Source organism: Eptesicus fuscus, chromosome 9 (assembly GCF_027574615.1).
Source record: "Eptesicus fuscus isolate TK198812 chromosome 9, DD_ASM_mEF_20220401, whole genome shotgun sequence".
NCBI lineage: Eukaryota > Metazoa > Chordata > Mammalia > Chiroptera > Vespertilionidae > Eptesicus > Eptesicus fuscus.
The window spans coordinates 19,577,717-19,594,176 of record NC_072481.1 but is presented as its reverse complement, the minus strand read 5'-3'; the positions used below and the strand labels follow the sequence as shown (position 1 = coordinate 19,594,176).

Sequence of the window (16,460 nt, the reverse complement as noted above, 5' to 3'; positions counted from 1 at the left end):
TGTCTGCCCCGCACGGGCAGTGCCGAGTCAGCGTCTGAAAGGTGGTTCCCACGAGCTCATGTCTCTCTGAGGGTCAAAGGTCGTGCCATCCATGGTCTACCTCCAAGAGGTTCAGTGCCCAGGGCCACTGACAACGAGGGCTGAGTGGAGACTAAGATGTCCAGTCCACACGCCACTGCCAACCAGCGAGACCTCAGGCAGCCCTTTCTGCTTTCTAACCACATGCCTCCCAGCTCTGGCCTGAAGAGCCACGTTAGTAAAGTTACCCATATTTTGTCTTTATTTTAAAACAGTGAAAAAAATAAATATCTTTGGAGAATAAGAGTACGGGCTGGGATGGGGTCGTGGGGCTGGAGACTTGGTAGTGTCCTGGCGTCAGTGGTCTTGCGTGGGGGTGCAGGGCCTGGGGTCTGCAGGCCGGTTCTCCCGGCCAGGCTCTGTCCCATACCCGCGGGGCGGTCTGGGGCTCCACCAGCTTCGCCTGCCCTCAGCTCCCGGGCGGGGCGCTGTGTCAGCGGAACCCGCGAGGATTAGGGCCCCGGCGCCTGCCTGTGTCCGGAGCAGCACGATCTACAGGCAGGCGGCTGGGGCGGGAGGCCCCACGCCACAGGGGGCTCTTCTGCCGGCTGGCCTGGCACGGTGGCCACGGCCTCAGTGGTGAGCCATGTCCTCCATGCCCACACGGCCCCACACGCCCAGCACGAAGCTCTCGATGTCACACTCGTTGGCTCCACGCACGATGCGGAAGTGGCCCTTCTCTCCCCAGTCTGGGCCCCACGAGTTGGCCGCGGTCTGGGAATGAGGAGGCGCATGAGCAGGGCATGGAGACGCGGAGGCAGGGGGAAGGGGACGGCGGCTGAGGCGCCCGCAGCGCAGGGACTCACCCAGTATTTGAGCGTCCTTCCATCAGGGAGTGACTCCTCTCCCCACCTGCGGGCCAGACCGGGCAGGAGCAAGCGCGCTGATTCCACCTGCTTTCAGGGGCTGCACCCCCAGGCACTCCCTATCCAGGCCCCTGCTGCCTCGGGTCACTTGGGTACGCCCTTAGGACGTGGGCAGGTCTCTGTCCTGTCTGCGCCTCCCTCGGTCTCCACATCTAAGTCTGTGTGCCTGCGCCCCGTGTGGTGGAAGGCACGAGAAGGATAACTGAGGGGCGTGCAGAAAAGGGGGAATGTGGGCCTCCGTCCTCCAGGGACCCCCGTCCTGTGGACCATTTCTCTGGAACCTCACACTGCCGCCTGACCGCCCTCCTCACTTGGGGAGCCAAGGAGGAGTGGGTACCAGGGGCCAGAAGGAAGAGACTCAGGGAATGTGGGTACCCTAGAGGCCCAAACTCCACTGCAAAGAACTGTCATTGGTTGGACAAGTGACATCAGTCACTCTGACGCCTCCTGTTACTCAGGCGGAGGCACTGAAAGCTGGGGAGTGAGTCGCTGTGGGACAGAGCTGAGCAGGTGCTGAGATCGAGAGAGGTTAGCCACCCCTGAACCCTTGTCTGTTGCACTGGACTTGAGCTCTCTCTGCGTGTAGGGAAGGAGCAGTCCCTTGAAACCTTGAAAGGCACCCCCTCTTGGTGTGACTAGGCTAAGTCCCTCCTCTTTGGGAGTCTCGGTTTCCTCCTCTTTGAAACGGGGCTTTGCAGAGAGATGGTCTGGATTCCGGACAGGCTCAGAGCCCCCAGTGTAAGCTCGGCTGCCCCAACCCCTCTGTCCCCCAAAGCCCCTCACCCTGTGATCTTGACCGAATGGGTTCCGTGCCGGCGGTATCGCTCTGGCCTCCCGAGGCTCACCGGGGTGTGGCTGTAGATGCCGCCCTGGTACAGGAAGAAGTCCTCGTGCACCTCCATGAGGGCTGTGGGCAGGGGGCAAGGTGGGGCCAGCTCAGCCGTCAGCACAGGCACCGAAACCCGCGTGGAGATGCACGCCCTGGCCCCGCAGCCTCTCCGACCCGGTGCTGCCCATGGGGCGGGGACATGGTCCCCCCACTTCCGGCCCCTACGGACCGGCTGCTCCGTGCTGTACAGAACACGTGTGCTGCGGGCCCTGTGGAGTCAGGGGGCAGGATGAAGGCTGCTCACCTTGGACAGGGCCGTTCTCCATCAGCTCCTTCATGATCTCCGTCTCCTGCAGGGTGGGAGGCGGGGAGGGGAGTATCCATTAGGGGTGAGGCTCCAGACTTCTGGCTCTCTTCCTCTGCCCCTCACCCAAGTGCAGACTTACACTGGAGCCGAGGCGGTAGGCAGGAGTGACCTGGTAGATGTCATTGGCATGGACGTGGTGATTGGGGCAGCGGGCAGTGGCCTGGCGCTTGCCCCGACCCGTGGCCCGGCTGTGCATCATGCAGCGGGGCGCCGGGCCTGTCTCCGTCTTCTCCCGGCCCGAGAACGGGTAGCAGTGGTCGGACACAACCCTGGAGGGGCAGCAGGAGGGAGCAGGGGCAGAGGGAGCTGGCCTTCCCCAAGGCCCCTGCCACACGCCCTCTTCCCTGCCCACGCGCCCTGCTGCTCACCCTCGCCGTCGCAGGAACCACCAGGCGCCGTCCAGATGCCCACCGCGGCAGCCCCGCTGGTTGTGCTTGTCACAGGACAGCAGGTTCTGGGGCGACAGGACAGGTGCCATGTGCCCCAGAGAATGGATGGAGACGCGATCGGAAGCCACGGCTGGTGGAGGAGCAGAAGGGCCGTCAGAGGGCTCAGGCCTCGGGCCCCCTCCCCGCCGAGCCAGCCCTCGTGCGCACCTGCCGTGGAGAAGGCCCAGGAGCCGGCACAGTTGCCCTGGTCAAGAGGCTCGTGGATCAGGTTGGGCCACTTCTCAGAGGCCTCAAAGGCTGTGGGCAGGACCTCCCCCGGGACCAGCACCGTCTGCAAGACAAAGGCACTCGGCCTGCCTCCTGCTCCTGCCCGCCTGCCCCTCCGCGGCCTGCTGGCCTTGGGGGGCCACCAGGAGTCCAGGGCCTTCTGCCATTTGACCTTGAGCCTCTTGCTGAGGAAGGATTCCCACGACCTCCACGCTGACTCAGTGCGACCCCACACCACCGAGTGCCGCCTGGTGTCAGGTGGAGGCCGCCAGTCCTAAGGCCAGGCCGGAGCCATCCTGCTTTCCTCCTCAGCCCCTGTCTCGCTCCTCCTCTGCACCTTTCAATCTGTCACATCCTCCTTCCCACCAGGACCTTGGGCTTCAGGCCACTCAGGGCAGGGGCGGGAAGGAGCAGTCGGTCCCGTGACCCAGCAGGCTGCCAAGGCAAACAGCAGGAGGCAAATAGCAGAGCCCGGGGCGGGGCAGGGTCTGCTCACCCCAGCCTTGAGCTGAAGTCCCTCTTCAGACAGGGCCGCTCAGGCCAGCCCCTGCCTCCTCCCTGCCTCCTCCCTGCCCACCACTGCGGGGTGGAGCCTCCAGCCCGCGCCCAGCCCTGTCCTGCTGAAGTGCCCCTTCCTCATGCTGGCTGTCCTGCTCTGGTTCCCATTTCTGCCCGGAGAGGGTCCCACGGGAGGGAAGGGAGAAGCCCCCTCCTCCCTTGGGGTTCCGCTGAGCTGTTTCCGAGAATTGCTGCTCTCTGGCCAGAGCTGGAGGAGTGGCTGTTTTCCCTTCCCAAAATACCAAGGTGACCTCCTGGCCACTTGGGCCCTGACCCCGCCGTACTGGGACCAACAGCATTTTTCCCAGGCTGGGGAGGCCAAGAAGGGGCTCAGGCTGGAGGCATAACACCCAGACTCTGAACATCAGTTCTTCTAGTGCAGCCCATCTCGCTATCGGCCAGAACTGAAGGCCCAGAGAAGGGGAGTGACTTGTCCAGCGTCACACAGCCTGTCGGGGAGGGATAGGCCCAGGCCCCGGACGAATAGGACACAGGGTGCCAGGATCCCTGGCATCTTAGGCCATGAGGTGGCAGGACTGTGGACAAGGATGGACTTACGTGAATCTCATTCATGCTGGTGACAGAGGGAGAGGGGCGGATGGTGCCCAGGCGATAGCGAATGCCCTCATCCAGGGTCATGCCCCAGAAGGCACTGTGGTTCCCAGCCCGCCACCTGGAAGAGAAGGGATGGAAGGGACAGACTAAGGCTGGGGGTCCTGGAGGTACATGCGTGTTCGTGGGAGAGATACATCCCGGCTAATAAACATATTCTGCCACATAAATGAGGTCTGAGCGTGGGCATGCCTGGCGGGACATGCACCTCGGGCAGAATGTGCGTGTGCCCCGGGGCATTGCAGGGCCTCTTACCCGTAGTTGCCCTGGTTGATGGCGTTGATCATGTCTTGGTCCACCAGGCAAGGCTCCTGATCACACTCCCACTGCCTGTTCTGCTGGCAGGTGCTGGGAGAACGGGGGGGGGGGGGGGGGGGGGAGAAGTGAGGGGTGCTAAGCAGCCTCTGAAGGGAAGAAGCCTCAGAGGTTGACATGGGCCTGAGATTCTGCACCAGCGTCTACGACAAGATCCTTAGAGGATCCCATGCAGCCTGGTGGTTTAAAATGTCAGCTTCAAGTTCACGATTCTCAAGTGTATATCCCCCCCGGGTCTCTCCTTAAACTCCCTCAGCCCAGTGTCTACCCCCAGGTCAAACATAAAACATCCCAAACGGAACCCCTGGTCTCCCCTTCTCCCATGCCTGTCCCCAAAGCGGCCACTCCATCCTTCCCAGAGCTCAGGCCCAAAGCCTGACTTTCTCTTATTTCCTGATCTAATTCACTGGCAAATCCTGTTGGCTCTACCTTAAAAACGCATCTGGAATCCAAACCACGTCTCATTCTTTCCTGTGGTTCAATCACCTTTCACCTGGATTATGCTGCAGTCTCCTCGCTCTTCTCCCCACTTCTGCCCTGCACCCCCCTTCAGTGTATTTTTAACCCAGCTGCCAGCGAACCCAAGTCAGATCCTGTCATTCCTCTGCCTCAAACCCTCTACTGGCGTCACATCGCAGAATAAGAGCCACAGTCCTTAAGGTGCCAGCAGGCCCGGCATGATCTGTCTTTCTGTCCACTCTCCGACCCCTTCCCCTGCCAGACTGGCCCTCTGACTCCGCCCCCACCATGCTCCTGCCCCAGGGCCTTTGAACTGTTGTTCTTCCTCCAACATCCCATGGCTCCCTCACTTCTTCCAAGTTGTCATTCATGTGTCACCTGCTCCGGGAGGCCTGCCCTGGCCACCCTAGCTTACAATTCCCCATCCTCCGCGCCTCCTATCGCTCTTCCCGGTTTTATTTTTACCCTTCGCATGCCATCACTATCTGGTGTACTACACAGTTAGTTATTTATATCGCTTATACCTGCTTCCTCACACACTCTAAGGTCCTCAGGGCAGGTATGATTTTGTACTGAAGAGTGCCTACAAAACAACACCTAGCACATAGCAGGCACCCAGTAAATATTTGAATGAACGAATGAATGAACGAATGAATGAGGCAGTATAGCGAAGTGACGAAGCGTAGGTTCTGAAATTCAAATCCTGGGTTCCAGTCCTAGCTGACGAGGCACGTGACCTCGGGTAAGTTAAACTATTGTCTGTACGTTGAGGACAATGATAGCACCACCTTTCAGGGATGCAATGGCGGCGTGCAGAGTGTGCAGTGCAAGGCTGGGCCCGTCTCAGGTCTTCCAGGGCCGTCATCGACCGTTCTTGTTCTCATTACCCGGACCCGCCCCGCCCCTCTGGATTTTCCCATCAGATCCAACTGGCCCCTCTGGGGGCGTAAAAGTCATCTCCAACTTCAAATGGCCAAGCTGCCTTCCCACACCCGCTCCTGCCCTAACATTCTCAACCCCAATCACGCACCTTATCCACAGGTGTTTAAGCCAGAACTCAGGCCCACCCCATGCCTCCTCCATCAGCAGGTCAGGAAGTCACATCACCAAAGGCTCTGAGTCCGCCTGCCTGTCCCCCCTCCTCCGCCACCTCTTACCTAACCAGGCTTCCTGCCTTTTCATGATCCCTGCACACACCCCTTTCGGAAGCCAGAGAGATCTTTGAAGAAGATCAGCTGGCCAGCAAATCAGGGGATGTGCTCTCTAAGTGGCTTGCCACAACACTGTAGAACAAAATATGACATCCTCGCCACAGCTATGAGACTCGCAGGAAGTGGCCTGCCCCTCCCGGGGCCTCTCTCTCCGTTTCACCGGCTCGGGCTGCAGGACGCTGGGTGCCAGCCCGGCCTTCCCACACGCTGTTCCTCCCATGTTCCCTCCTGGGCCTCTCATCTCCCTGATATCAGCACAAATGTCCTTCCCTGGGGGGCCCTCCCTCAACTCCACCACACTCTAAACTGGGGTCCCCCTCGTTCTCTCTTTCCCCCTCTTGCCTATACGAGGTTGCAATGATGCATGTGTTTGTGGGTCTGGCTCTTCACCACTAGCCTGGAAGCTCCAAGGACAGGACCTGTGGTGCATTCTGGCTGCACTTAGTAGGTCTTTAAAAAATAGGTGTCGACTGAAGAGTTGAATTCTATGAATTCTTCGGTACTTTTACAAGCTCTTAGCTCTGCTATTACAGATGCTAAATTGCCTCCGTCCAAGCCCGCCCAAGGCTCCCCGCCTCCAATGTTGCCTTTTAAGGAGCCTCAAGGGGAACCAAGAAAGACCCAGTATGGCTGGCTCTCCCGTCCCAAGAAGGGGCGGGCACTTTCAGGGAGGCCAGAGGGGACTGCAGAGACCGGAGGCTTCCCTCCTCCTTCCCTTCCCCCTGGGATTCTCTCTCAGCATCCCTCATCCCTCGAGGGCTCACACAGCCTGGAAGGCCCACACACTGCCCCACACCCTCCCTCAGGTGTCCCAAGCACAGGGAGCACAGCTGTTCAGAGCTGGCCTGGGTGGGCAGTGGGCTGGTCAGTCCTGGCTTGCACCTCCCCTTTGCCCCTAGGGCTGCCCAAGCAGGTCTAGACTGGACTGGTGACAACAGATCCCAGCATTCCAGAGAGGGTCTGGGGTGGCCAGGGACAGGCTTGGAGAAAGTGTTAACCCCTTAGTGTCCAGAGGTATCCTATCAGGACTGGCAGAATCATGCAGGTGCACTCCATCTTTCTGAACACATACAAGCAGCTCACACACACACACACACACACACACACACATGCACACACACACACTCTCTCTCACCCAGACACGCTCACCCCGCACCCCTCACACCAGTGAGGCAATGGAAACAGCTCATGCGTAATGCATTCCAAAAAGTTTCCTTCTCTCTGGGGCCTCCCAGGCAAAGAGGGCAGGGGGTGGAGACGGTGCAGGGCCTCCTCCTTTTAAGTCACAGGGTCCCCATTATTTCCATTAAGGCTTCCTACCCACCCATCTCCACTTTGCATCTCAGGCTTCAGATCAAACCGAGGAGCACCCTGACGCCTTCATCCTCCTGCGGAATGGAATGGCGGAGGTGAAGGAGGGAGAGGGCCCACATTCCAGGGAAGGCCCTGCTACAGGCTGGCTGACCTCCAGCGCAGCCACCCCTGACCCTCATCCGGTCCAGGGCAGCGGATGCTGCAGTCAGAGGTTTCCTTCCTGGCGCCCCCTTCTCGCACTCTCCCGTGACATGGAGAAAGGCCGGGGGTGGAGTGGGGGGTGGCAGTAGCCCAGCCCGAGCCAGGAGGGGCCAGGAATGACTCCCAGCTCAGGGCCCCGCCTGGAGTCAGGTACCCATGGCTGATCACCCCTGGGGAATGTTGTCAGAATGTTGTTTGTAGACGTTGACACGGACAGTGTGAAAATCCCCATGTTTCAGATGAGGAAACTGAGGCTCCGAGAAGGGGAAGGACTTGCCCCCAGCAAGTGAGTGACAGGGATAGGGGTTGAACCAAGTCTGTCACCCACAAAGCCCACAAGGGTGCCTCTCCAAGCCCCAAGCACTTACCAGCGGTTACAGTTGTCCCAGTAGGTTCCTAAGATTGGATAGATGCGACCCCCATGCATGCATCCTGGTGGGAGGGAAGAGGAGAAGAACACAGCAGAACTGAGACCAGAGATGATGGGCTGCGATGGCCAAGTTCTTAAAGGTCAGGTGTTCAGACACATGGACACCCCCCCCCACACACACACACACATCCCAGCCCTCACTGAAACTAAAGTCAAACAATAACTGAAGACCCTCCTGCAGGGTCATCCAGCAACTGCTCTTAGTAAGTTCATCAGGGACTCCAACTTAGATCCTTCTTGCTCCACTTTCTGCCAGCCACAGCATTCCGGGGATGCTTTGCATGCAAGTGAGTTGGGGTTTGGGGACCCGGAATTGGGGTGCGGGGGGGAGCAATCCATGGGGATTCTGAGGCTCAGAGATGGCAAGGGACTCCACTAAAATAACGTAGCATTTGAGATGACAACCCCCATATGCAGTCTCACATCCATAGTCCCATGAAACTGTGGGAAAGAATTCATGTGTTCCATTGGAGCGGGGCAAGTGGATGGGCAAGGAAGGGGGCGAGGGCTGAGGCAGGCGCAGGTTTCACCCAGCTCCCAGGTGTGGCCAGCCACCTCGGGGGCAGAGAATCCCGGGGAAAGGCAGAGGAATGGCTCAGATGACCCTGACCAGCCCCTGTGCTTTATCAACCTGAGCGTGAGTCAGCGGGCGGGGCCGGCACCTTCCATGTCCGGAATATGGAAACGGGACTGGGAGAAAGGGCAGGAAGCTCCCCTTCTCCGGGCCAACCTAGAATCCCACTGACCAAGGACCCTCTCTCGTTCAGTCTTGCTGGAGAGATTCAGGTTAGACCAGAGCGGGGACTTCCCAGAGGCACCGAGAGGGAGGTGGGGTCTCTTTCCCAGTCGCTACAAAGCCCCCCCCCCCTGGAAATGTCAGTGCATCAGCCTTGCTCCTGAGCCTGGCTGAGTCGGAGGCTGAAAAGCCACCCGCCCTGGCTGAGGGTGCCCACCTTGGCTGGGGGGGAACGGGGGTGGCACGCCGAGGCAGAAGTCCCAGAAGTCCGGGCAGCAGTCGGAGACGGTTCGGTTGCAGAAGAGGTCGCAGTAGCAGGTAGCGCCCAGGTAGGGCAGGGCGCAGTGGTCGTCGCGGCCTCGGCAGCACAGGTCCCGCTCCTGGCAGTACCGGCCGCCGGCGTCCCGGATGCCCCGCAGGTGCAGCGCGGGGGCGAGCTCCCGGCGCCCGCGGCCCCGCCGGGCACCCAGGGCCCACTCGGCAGCCAGCAGCAGCAACAGCAGCAGCCGCTGTGGGCATCTCCACATGGTGCTCCTGGTCCCAGGGAGGGCAGAGGTCAGGGGTCCGGGAGGGGGGCAGCAGAGACTCCCTGGCACCCAGGGATGAGTCCCAGCTCCTGGGACTGAGCCCGAGGGCGTTTGGCAGGGCCAGAGACCCCGATTCCTGAGTCCCCAGCCGGGTCGGGCAGAGGAGCCACGTGTATGTTCCTTGGCTCCTAGGGAGAAGGGGCCGGGCAGGAAGGGCAGCCTGGGGACCTTGGAGGATGGGAGGTGGGGTGGGCATTCTTGGTCTCTCCTGTCCTGGGTCCCTCTGCCTCCGCCTCCATCCCTGATGTGGGTCCTCTCGTCTGTTCTCGTTGTCCCTCTGACACTCCACGCTCCCGCTGGGCATCTGTCATGTCCCTCTGCCTGCTCCCTCCTCCTCTCCGATCCTCTGTCTGCACCCCCTTCCTTCGGAGCAGGGGAGCGTCCCTACCTGATGAGGGGTGTGGGCTGGCCCGGGCTGCCCCACGCACCGCCTCCGGACTCTGGTGACCGGACTCCTGTGACCGCTGGACACTCAAAGTCAAGTGAGGAGCGCGGGGCGGGATCGCTTTTTGTACCGCCCCACCCGCGGAGCCGCCCCCCCCCCCCGCCCCCTGCCAGCGGCCGCAGGGGAGGGGCCGCGCCGGCACCTGGGGCAGCACCGCAGCCCAGCGGGGGCTGGTGAGGGGCGGGGTGGGGTGGGGGGCCTGGGGCCGAGCTCGCCTGGTCTCCGGAGGAAGCTGTTCCCTCAGGAGGCGGAACTCCAACCGAGAGGGAAGGGACTGTGGTCTGACACTGGCCAGGACTTCCCAGCGGCGGCAGCGTGGGTCTGGGGCTCCCGCGGAGAAGGGGCGATCAGGGGCACGGAGCTGGAGTTTTGGACCTCAGTTTGGGAAATAATGGGGCGGGTGCCCGCGGCACACCTCTCTCAGGTCCCCTTCTGAAGCCTCAGTAAGAGAAGCAGCCACGCACACCCCGGCACAGTGCCCCCTAGGCCTGGGACCGAGCCACGCCGTCTCCTTCCTCGGAATGACTGGAATCCGGACAAGGATGGCTGCAGATTCCTGAGGGGTGAGACCGGTAGGGGCTGCCTCCCTGCCCTACAATCCCGCCTTGGGTCCGCCGGGCACTGCCCCCTCTACCAACCCCGAGGCCATCCTGCTTGGCACCTGTTCTCCTCCCAGGCCCAATGGCAAGAGTCCTGACAGCTGGCGCCCTCCCCCTGCCCCAGCACCCCCCTTCCTGCCCCGGGGCATAAACCCTTCCTTTGCCCAGGCTGGCCTGGGCCCCAAACAATGGGGCTTCTGTCCCGCCAGGCCCGCTGTCACCTTTTACCTCCCCGTTGCACAACCCCTGTCTTCCAGGCGGCTGGGTTCAGGCCAGAGGCCTCTAACTGCAGGGAGGAGGGAAGAGACTACACCTGGACAGGCCCCCCTCCCCAGGCCCGGGCCTCAAAGCTGCCCCTGGGGAAAGGGCGGGGGAGGTGGACTGAGCATCAAGCTTGGGGATTCCCTTTGCCCTCTCGCTGACCTCCCCACATCCCTCCCCCAGCCTAGGGCATCCTCAGCTGGCCAGGAGGGGGAGGGGAGGGACCAGGACAAACAGGCATCTGTGACTGGGTTACCCCCTGCCATGGGACCGGGCAGTGAGTCACCAAGGGGATCCTGCCCTAGTGGGGCAGGGGAAGGGGGGATGGAAAATGGGGGAATAATGTCCTGCAGCCCCAGCACTGGCACTGACACACCCAGGAGCTGGCCCATCTGCTCCCTGCGGGGACCTGGGACTAAGGCTCAATGGGAAACTGAGGCTCAGAGGTCAACTGTATCTGAGGTCACAGAGCCAGAACGCAGGCTCCCTGCCTGCCACCACCCGGCTCCTTTCCCTCCAGTCACCTTTAGTCACCCAGCACAGGTCGCAACACCTTCCTGGTCGAAAAGTCCCTTTCCATGATCTCACCTCCAGCCACCTTTCTGCACGGCCTCTCCGTGTTGGTAAAGGTCACATCTGCAGGGGAGGCGTGCCCACCTCCATAGACCCGTTCCTGGACTGAGGGCTGGCCAGCGGGCACATTGGGCCTGTCCTTTCCCTAAATCACCCCTTTAAGTCTGTGTGTGTGTGTGTGTGTGTGTGTGTGTGTGTGTGTGTGTGGCTGTGCTTGTGGGGTGTTTCTGCCTGAGTCTGTTTGTCTGCTCTGTGCCTGTGCATCTGCCTGGAGGCTGCTCCCGTGTTGGTCACGGGTCGGCCTGCCTTGGAGCCAGTGTATTGGTACCTCTGTTTGTGTGCTTGTTGGCAGGTGTGTCTGTTGCATAGCTGTGTGACTGTCCCTATCTGTGTCTGCCTACTTACTAGGTGTCTGTGTATCTGTGGAGGTGTCTGTGTCTGTTTGGGGGTTTGGGCTGCCTGCCTGTCCTTGCCTGTCTGTCCGTCTGTGCATAGGAGGCAGGGACACAGAACAAGAGATCACACAGCCAAGAGCGTGGCTTGTCTGTGTGTGTGTGTGTGTGTGTGTGTGTGTGTGTGTGTAGGGGGGGGTGGGGAGTCCCTTCTCAGCACTGAGCTTGGCGCTGAACCCGCTGGAACCTCGTGACTCACTGGGCTGCCTGGCCAGAGGAGAGGAAAAGGGCAGGGCTCCGGGAGGGGGGCTGGAACCCCACTTTCCTTTTCCATGGCCTCCTCCTTCCTGGTGACTCATTCCCTGTCTTGTTCTTGTCCCACAGCCTGAGGCAGAGAGAGCAACAGGTGAGGAGACACAGCAGGACAGATGGACAGCGCGGTGAGGGCTCCCTCCTGAGGGGCAGACACTGCCCCGCTCTGGGCCTCGCTTTCCCATCTGTACCCAGATGCTTCCTTGGGGTCCTCTCACGCTCTTTTCTTTCTACAAGGGGCGGGGGGGGGGGGGGGTGTTGAAACTAAAAAGGGGCAGTGACATGCCTAAGGTCACACAGCAGAGGCCAAGCCTCCTCTCTCCTCTCCAGAAGTCCAGGGCTACCCCCCCCCCCCCCCCCGCCCCCCCCCCCCCCCCCCCCCCGGCAGCTGCTCTGGGTGCTCAGAACGGGCCATTCTCCCCTGGGAGCTGAGCAGAGCCTCCTGGGAAGACAAAGACCCATTGTCCTCGGCTCAACCCCGGTCTGTGACGGAGGACCCACTCCTCAAGGCCTGGAGGCTCAGAGGCTTGGGTCCCAAACGGCACTCCGGTTCAGGCTGGGGGTCTCTTGCGTCCCACTGGTCAGCCGGACGTGTCCAGAACTGGGAGCAGTGACACCTGGGACTAAGAGTGAGATCCGGGCCAGGGTAACGTGGTGGGTGTTGGCCCAGGTCGTGACATGCCGGGTTCCTGGGGCGGTTGGGTGCGTTGCCGTATAAAAGTGCTGCCCGCAGGGCTGCGTGACAGGCAGACTGCTCTCTGCGGTAGCATGCTGGGGCTTGTGGCAGATAAGATTAGGGGCCACATGGCAGTGCGCTGTACACAGCGGTGGCATGCCTTACTCACTGCTCTTCTCATTCACTCAGCACATATCTGCCCAGCATTCACTGCGTGCGGGCTCTGTGCTCGGGGCTGAGTGTTCAGGGTTGAGCCACACAGACACGGGCTCTGCTGTCGTGAAATCTGCAAATGAATGGGGAGACAGACAAATAAATGAGCAAACACAGGTTCCAAGGAGCCATTCCACCGTGCGCAGTGCTGTGAGGATGTGTACAGCAGGCTCAGGAGCCTGGAGCGTGGAGGGGGGCCAGGAGGTCTCAGAGAGGCGATGACATCTGAGCTGAGACCTGCAGGCCGAGGAGGCAGCCACTCCTGGAGCCCAGGGGAGGGTGGGCCAGGGAGCACGGTCGGCGTGAGCAGAAGCCCGAGGCCGGGCACAAGTTGGTCTGTTTGAGAAACAGAAGAAAACCCAGAGTGGCCGCACCACAGTGAACAAGGCGGCGGAGGAGCAAGGGGGCTGGGAGGTGGGCTGGAGCCCATCGGGCAGGGCCCCGGGGCAGCAGTAAGCAGCTGGAATGGACTTCCGGCTGCCGACAGATTTCCCAAGCGCAAGAGCCCACAAGGCCAAAGTGGAGTCAGAGAGGCCAGGTAGGAGGCCGGGGTAACCCAGACTAGAGACACTGAGGCTTGAAGGAGGCTGGTGGCCACGGAAATCAAGAGAAGCGGGCCTATTCAAGATCTATCCTGAAGGTGGAATTCAGTGCGTGCTGAGGATCAGCTGTGGTGGACGAGAGAGAGGAGAAAAGCAGGACTTCTGGGTGTCTAGCCCCGCTGGGTGCAGATTCTCTGCTCCTCCCACTGAGAGGCGGAGACTGTCTCCCTCCCTGGAATCTGAGCAGGCTGGGGGTGCGCTTGGACCGTGGAGTACTGAGTACCCAGTACCATGTGCCCCATGCTGATTTCCAGCTCAGACTGGAAAAGAGGGAGGGGGACTGAGCCTGGGGAGGCTCCCGTACAGGAAGTTGGGCAGAGAGGAGGAATGATACACAGACCGAGCAGGGGTGGCCGGAGGAAGGAGGGAGGCAGGCGAGAGAGCTGTCAGGAGCCAGGAGAAGAGAGTGTTTCAAGGAGAGAGTTGGCCTGTGGGAACGCTGCCCAAAGGCTGGACCGAGAAGTGTGCAGTCGATTTGGCAACAAGGAGGCTGGGGCCACCTTGATACGAGCCTTGTTAGCGGCAGAGTGAGTACGGGAGCTGGATTGGAATGGCTGGGCCAGCACAGGGGAGCTAATGAATGGGAGAGAGCAACCACAGGAACTTTCTAGAACGTTTCAGAGCAAAGAGACGCAGAGAAATGGGGCATTGGCTGGGAATAGAGGGGTCAAGAGCGGGTTTTGTCCAAATATGAGGATATGAATTGGGTCTCTATGTCGATGACAATGCCCTGTAGGAGGGGGAGGAACTGATGATACGGAGGGAGGGGTTACACAGGAGCAACGTCCTTGGTGAAGATGGGGGTATCCAGAGCACAGGAAGACAGAGCAGGCCTTTGATGGAAGTGAGACAAAGTGACAGGGGGCGGGGAGGGGTGGGGAGGGGGATGGAGAAGATGGAGGATCAAGGATCAGGGGTGACATCCCTTTCACAGTCATGGCCACTAGAGGAACAGTAGGATTGCCTGCGTGTGGAGTGACCATTGGCAGTTGCTGACTATGAATCGGCAATGCCTCTGGTCTGCCAGTTCGTGTGTTGGCTTGCCCAAGGTCACACAGCTTAGGGGCGGAACGGGATCGGGAGCCCAAGCCCGGAACTTGCCTCTGCAGAGGCCAAACTCCTCCGGTCCAAACTGACTCTCACCCTGGGCGGTGTGTGTGGTCCTGGGTGTCGGTGAGCCTGGGGAAATGCACGAAAGAGAAACACAGCTTTCCCTTCTCTGTAATGTCTGCCCGTCATGGGTGCTTTGGGGCCAGTTGAACACAAAGGGCCCTTAAGTGTTGTTTCCTTGCGAAGTCTATTTGCTGAGCAATGACACCATTTCCCGTCTCCATCTATATCTAAATTGCTAGTTTCTTTCAACCCCAGGCCAGGAATGCCCGGATATTTGGAGTTAGTGGCTGCCCCCATCTCTTAATAGGCTGCCTTCCTTCAATTCAGCATCACTTTCACTAAAGAAACTGCCCCCAGGAATCGTAAGCTTGGTGTTATCAGCAGCAAACATCTTAGAAAACTGGTAGTATCTTCCAGTGACTGTTTTCAGAAATATTTCCAAGTCCTGCTCTTCCCAGCCAGGGATGTTAATAAATGGGTCTTGGAAAGTACAGGAAGCTCTTCCATGGCTTCAAGCACGTTTTACACTTCTACCTTTGAATCCCTAAGCAGAAAGTGATAAGATCCCGATGGTTGAAATTGCCAGAGGGACAGGGGAGAGGGTGGAGATAGAAGAGGGTAAAGGGGGATACATGGTGATGGAAGGAGACTTGACTTGGGGTGATAAACACACAGTGCGATATACAGATGATGTATTGTAGAACTGTGCGCCTGAAAGCTATATAATTTTATTAACCAATGTCACCCCAATAAATTCAATAAAAATTAAGATAAAAAAGACCCCAATAGTTGGGTGACTACTAATCCAATTAGGTACTTTTAAGAGCTGGATCCCCAGGGAGAAATACTGTCATGTGACTTCAGTGGTTGCAATGGGTTGAATCCCCGAAAAAGGTATGCCCATGTCCTAATCCCTGGAACCTATGAATGTATGAATGTTACCTTATTTGGAAAGAGTCTTGCAGATGTAATTAAGGATCGGGGGCGGGGGGGGGAGGGTCAAATCCACTGACAAGTGTCCTTATAAGGGACACACAGGGGACACAGAGGAGGAGGAGGTCCAGTGACCACGGATGCAGAGATTGGAGTGATGCAGCCACAAGCCAAGGAACACCTGGAGCCGCCAGAAGCTGGAGGAGGCAAGAAACAGATCCTCCTCTAGGGCCTCCAGAGAGAGAACGACCCTGTACAGACACCTTGATTTTGAACTTCTGGCCTCCAGAACTATGAAAAAATAAAGTTCTGTTGTTTTAAGTAGCCAAGTTTACTAAAAAGAGTTGGTTCTGAATTCCATTTATTGAAATTTACCCCAATTATACAAAATCCTGCTTTGGTTTTATTTTTGCCCTCCAGTTACCTAATGTTAAGGTTGGATGAGTAAAGCAGGCTTTCTACTTAACTTCTGGGTTTGCTATTTAAAAATGCTAGTTACCCTCATAACCTTAGCCCTTCATATTTCTTTGCCTCTATTCTTCTATACTCAGGTTTTTCTCACTTATTGTACAAAGAAATTGCGATGTATATTTTCATGTAATTTGATTTTGGAATGCTGTCACCTTATGTAGTGAGTTCTTCCAAAATATACTTTTCTTCCAATTAAAAAAAAAAAAAAGTAGCCAAGTTTGAGGTGGTTTGTTACAGCAGCCCTAGGAAACGAAGACAGAGGCCTTCTATTTCAAGGGTGTATAGGCCTGAGAGCTACGTGTCCGTTGGAATGTGCCAAATTCAAGGCCATATATATAGAGCGAGCTGGTACAGAGCTGCTCAGGTTGGGAAAAGCAGAACCAACGGCTCAGACAAATCTACTCACCTAACGTGGCTCAAACACTCATCTGCAGTGGTGAGGGCCCAATATCAAGGTCAAGAGCACAGTCAGTAGACAGATGGAGTAGCTTCAGATCCTGGCTTCCTCTCTCAGTGACTGTGACACCTGGGGTGAGTTTGTTAAGTGTTGTGGGGTCGAACCCTGGAGTCAAAAATAAGACCACCGGAGGCTGCTGATGGATTAAAAAACGCAGGCAAGGATTTATTGAACTGGCCAGGATGGCCGTGAGA

At 58.8% G+C, this 16,460-nt stretch overlaps 1 protein-coding gene and 1 long non-coding RNA gene across 4 annotated transcripts; one reads left to right on the top strand and one right to left on the bottom strand.

Annotated features, from left to right (window-relative positions):
* Positions 1–257: 257 nt before the first annotated feature.
* TINAGL1 (tubulointerstitial nephritis antigen like 1) lies at positions 258–9,688 on the bottom strand. Of its 3 annotated transcripts, none has more exons than XM_008157029.3 (12): positions 9,608–9,686; positions 8,850–9,166; positions 7,835–7,898; positions 4,222–4,314; positions 3,913–4,027; positions 2,737–2,860; positions 2,509–2,659; positions 2,220–2,409; positions 2,078–2,123; positions 1,728–1,851; positions 885–930; positions 576–792 (listed from the first exon to the last, which is right to left on the bottom strand). In XM_008157029.3, the coding sequence occupies exons 2-12, from the start codon at positions 9,157–9,159 to the stop codon at positions 652–654; spliced, it is 1,404 nt and encodes a 467-aa protein (XP_008155251.1). In that variant the 5' UTR covers positions 9,160–9,166; positions 9,608–9,686; the 3' UTR covers positions 576–651. The 3 variants fall into 3 exon arrangements, with proteins under 3 accessions (XP_027989029.1, XP_008155251.1, XP_054577012.1); XM_054721037.1 differs by having other exon boundaries at positions 705–792; positions 1,790–1,851; positions 9,608–9,688; XM_028133228.2 differs by lacking the exon at positions 885–930 and having other exon boundaries at positions 258–792; positions 9,608–9,687.
* Positions 9,641–15,975, top strand: LOC129150251 (uncharacterized). The gene is made up of 4 exons (XR_008556980.1): positions 9,641–9,701; positions 10,089–10,227; positions 11,874–11,895; positions 15,444–15,975. It is a non-coding gene; the product is annotated as an uncharacterized LOC129150251 (long non-coding RNA).
* The last annotated feature ends 485 nt before the right edge of the window (positions 15,976–16,460 follow it).

Coding starts and splice junctions, on each gene's coding strand:
- TINAGL1 (XM_028133228.2), bottom strand. CDS start 9,159: ATGTGGAGATGCCCACAGCGGCTGCTGCTGTTGCTGCTGCTGGCTGCC. Junction 2,861..3,912: donor CCAGCATGAATGAGATTCAC/GTAAGTCCATCC, acceptor TTTGTCTTGCAG/ACGGTGCTGGTCCCGGGGGA. Junction 2,410..2,508: donor TGGTTCCTGCGACGGCGAGG/GTGAGCAGCAGG, acceptor CTGCCCCTCCAG/GGTTGTGTCCGACCACTGCT.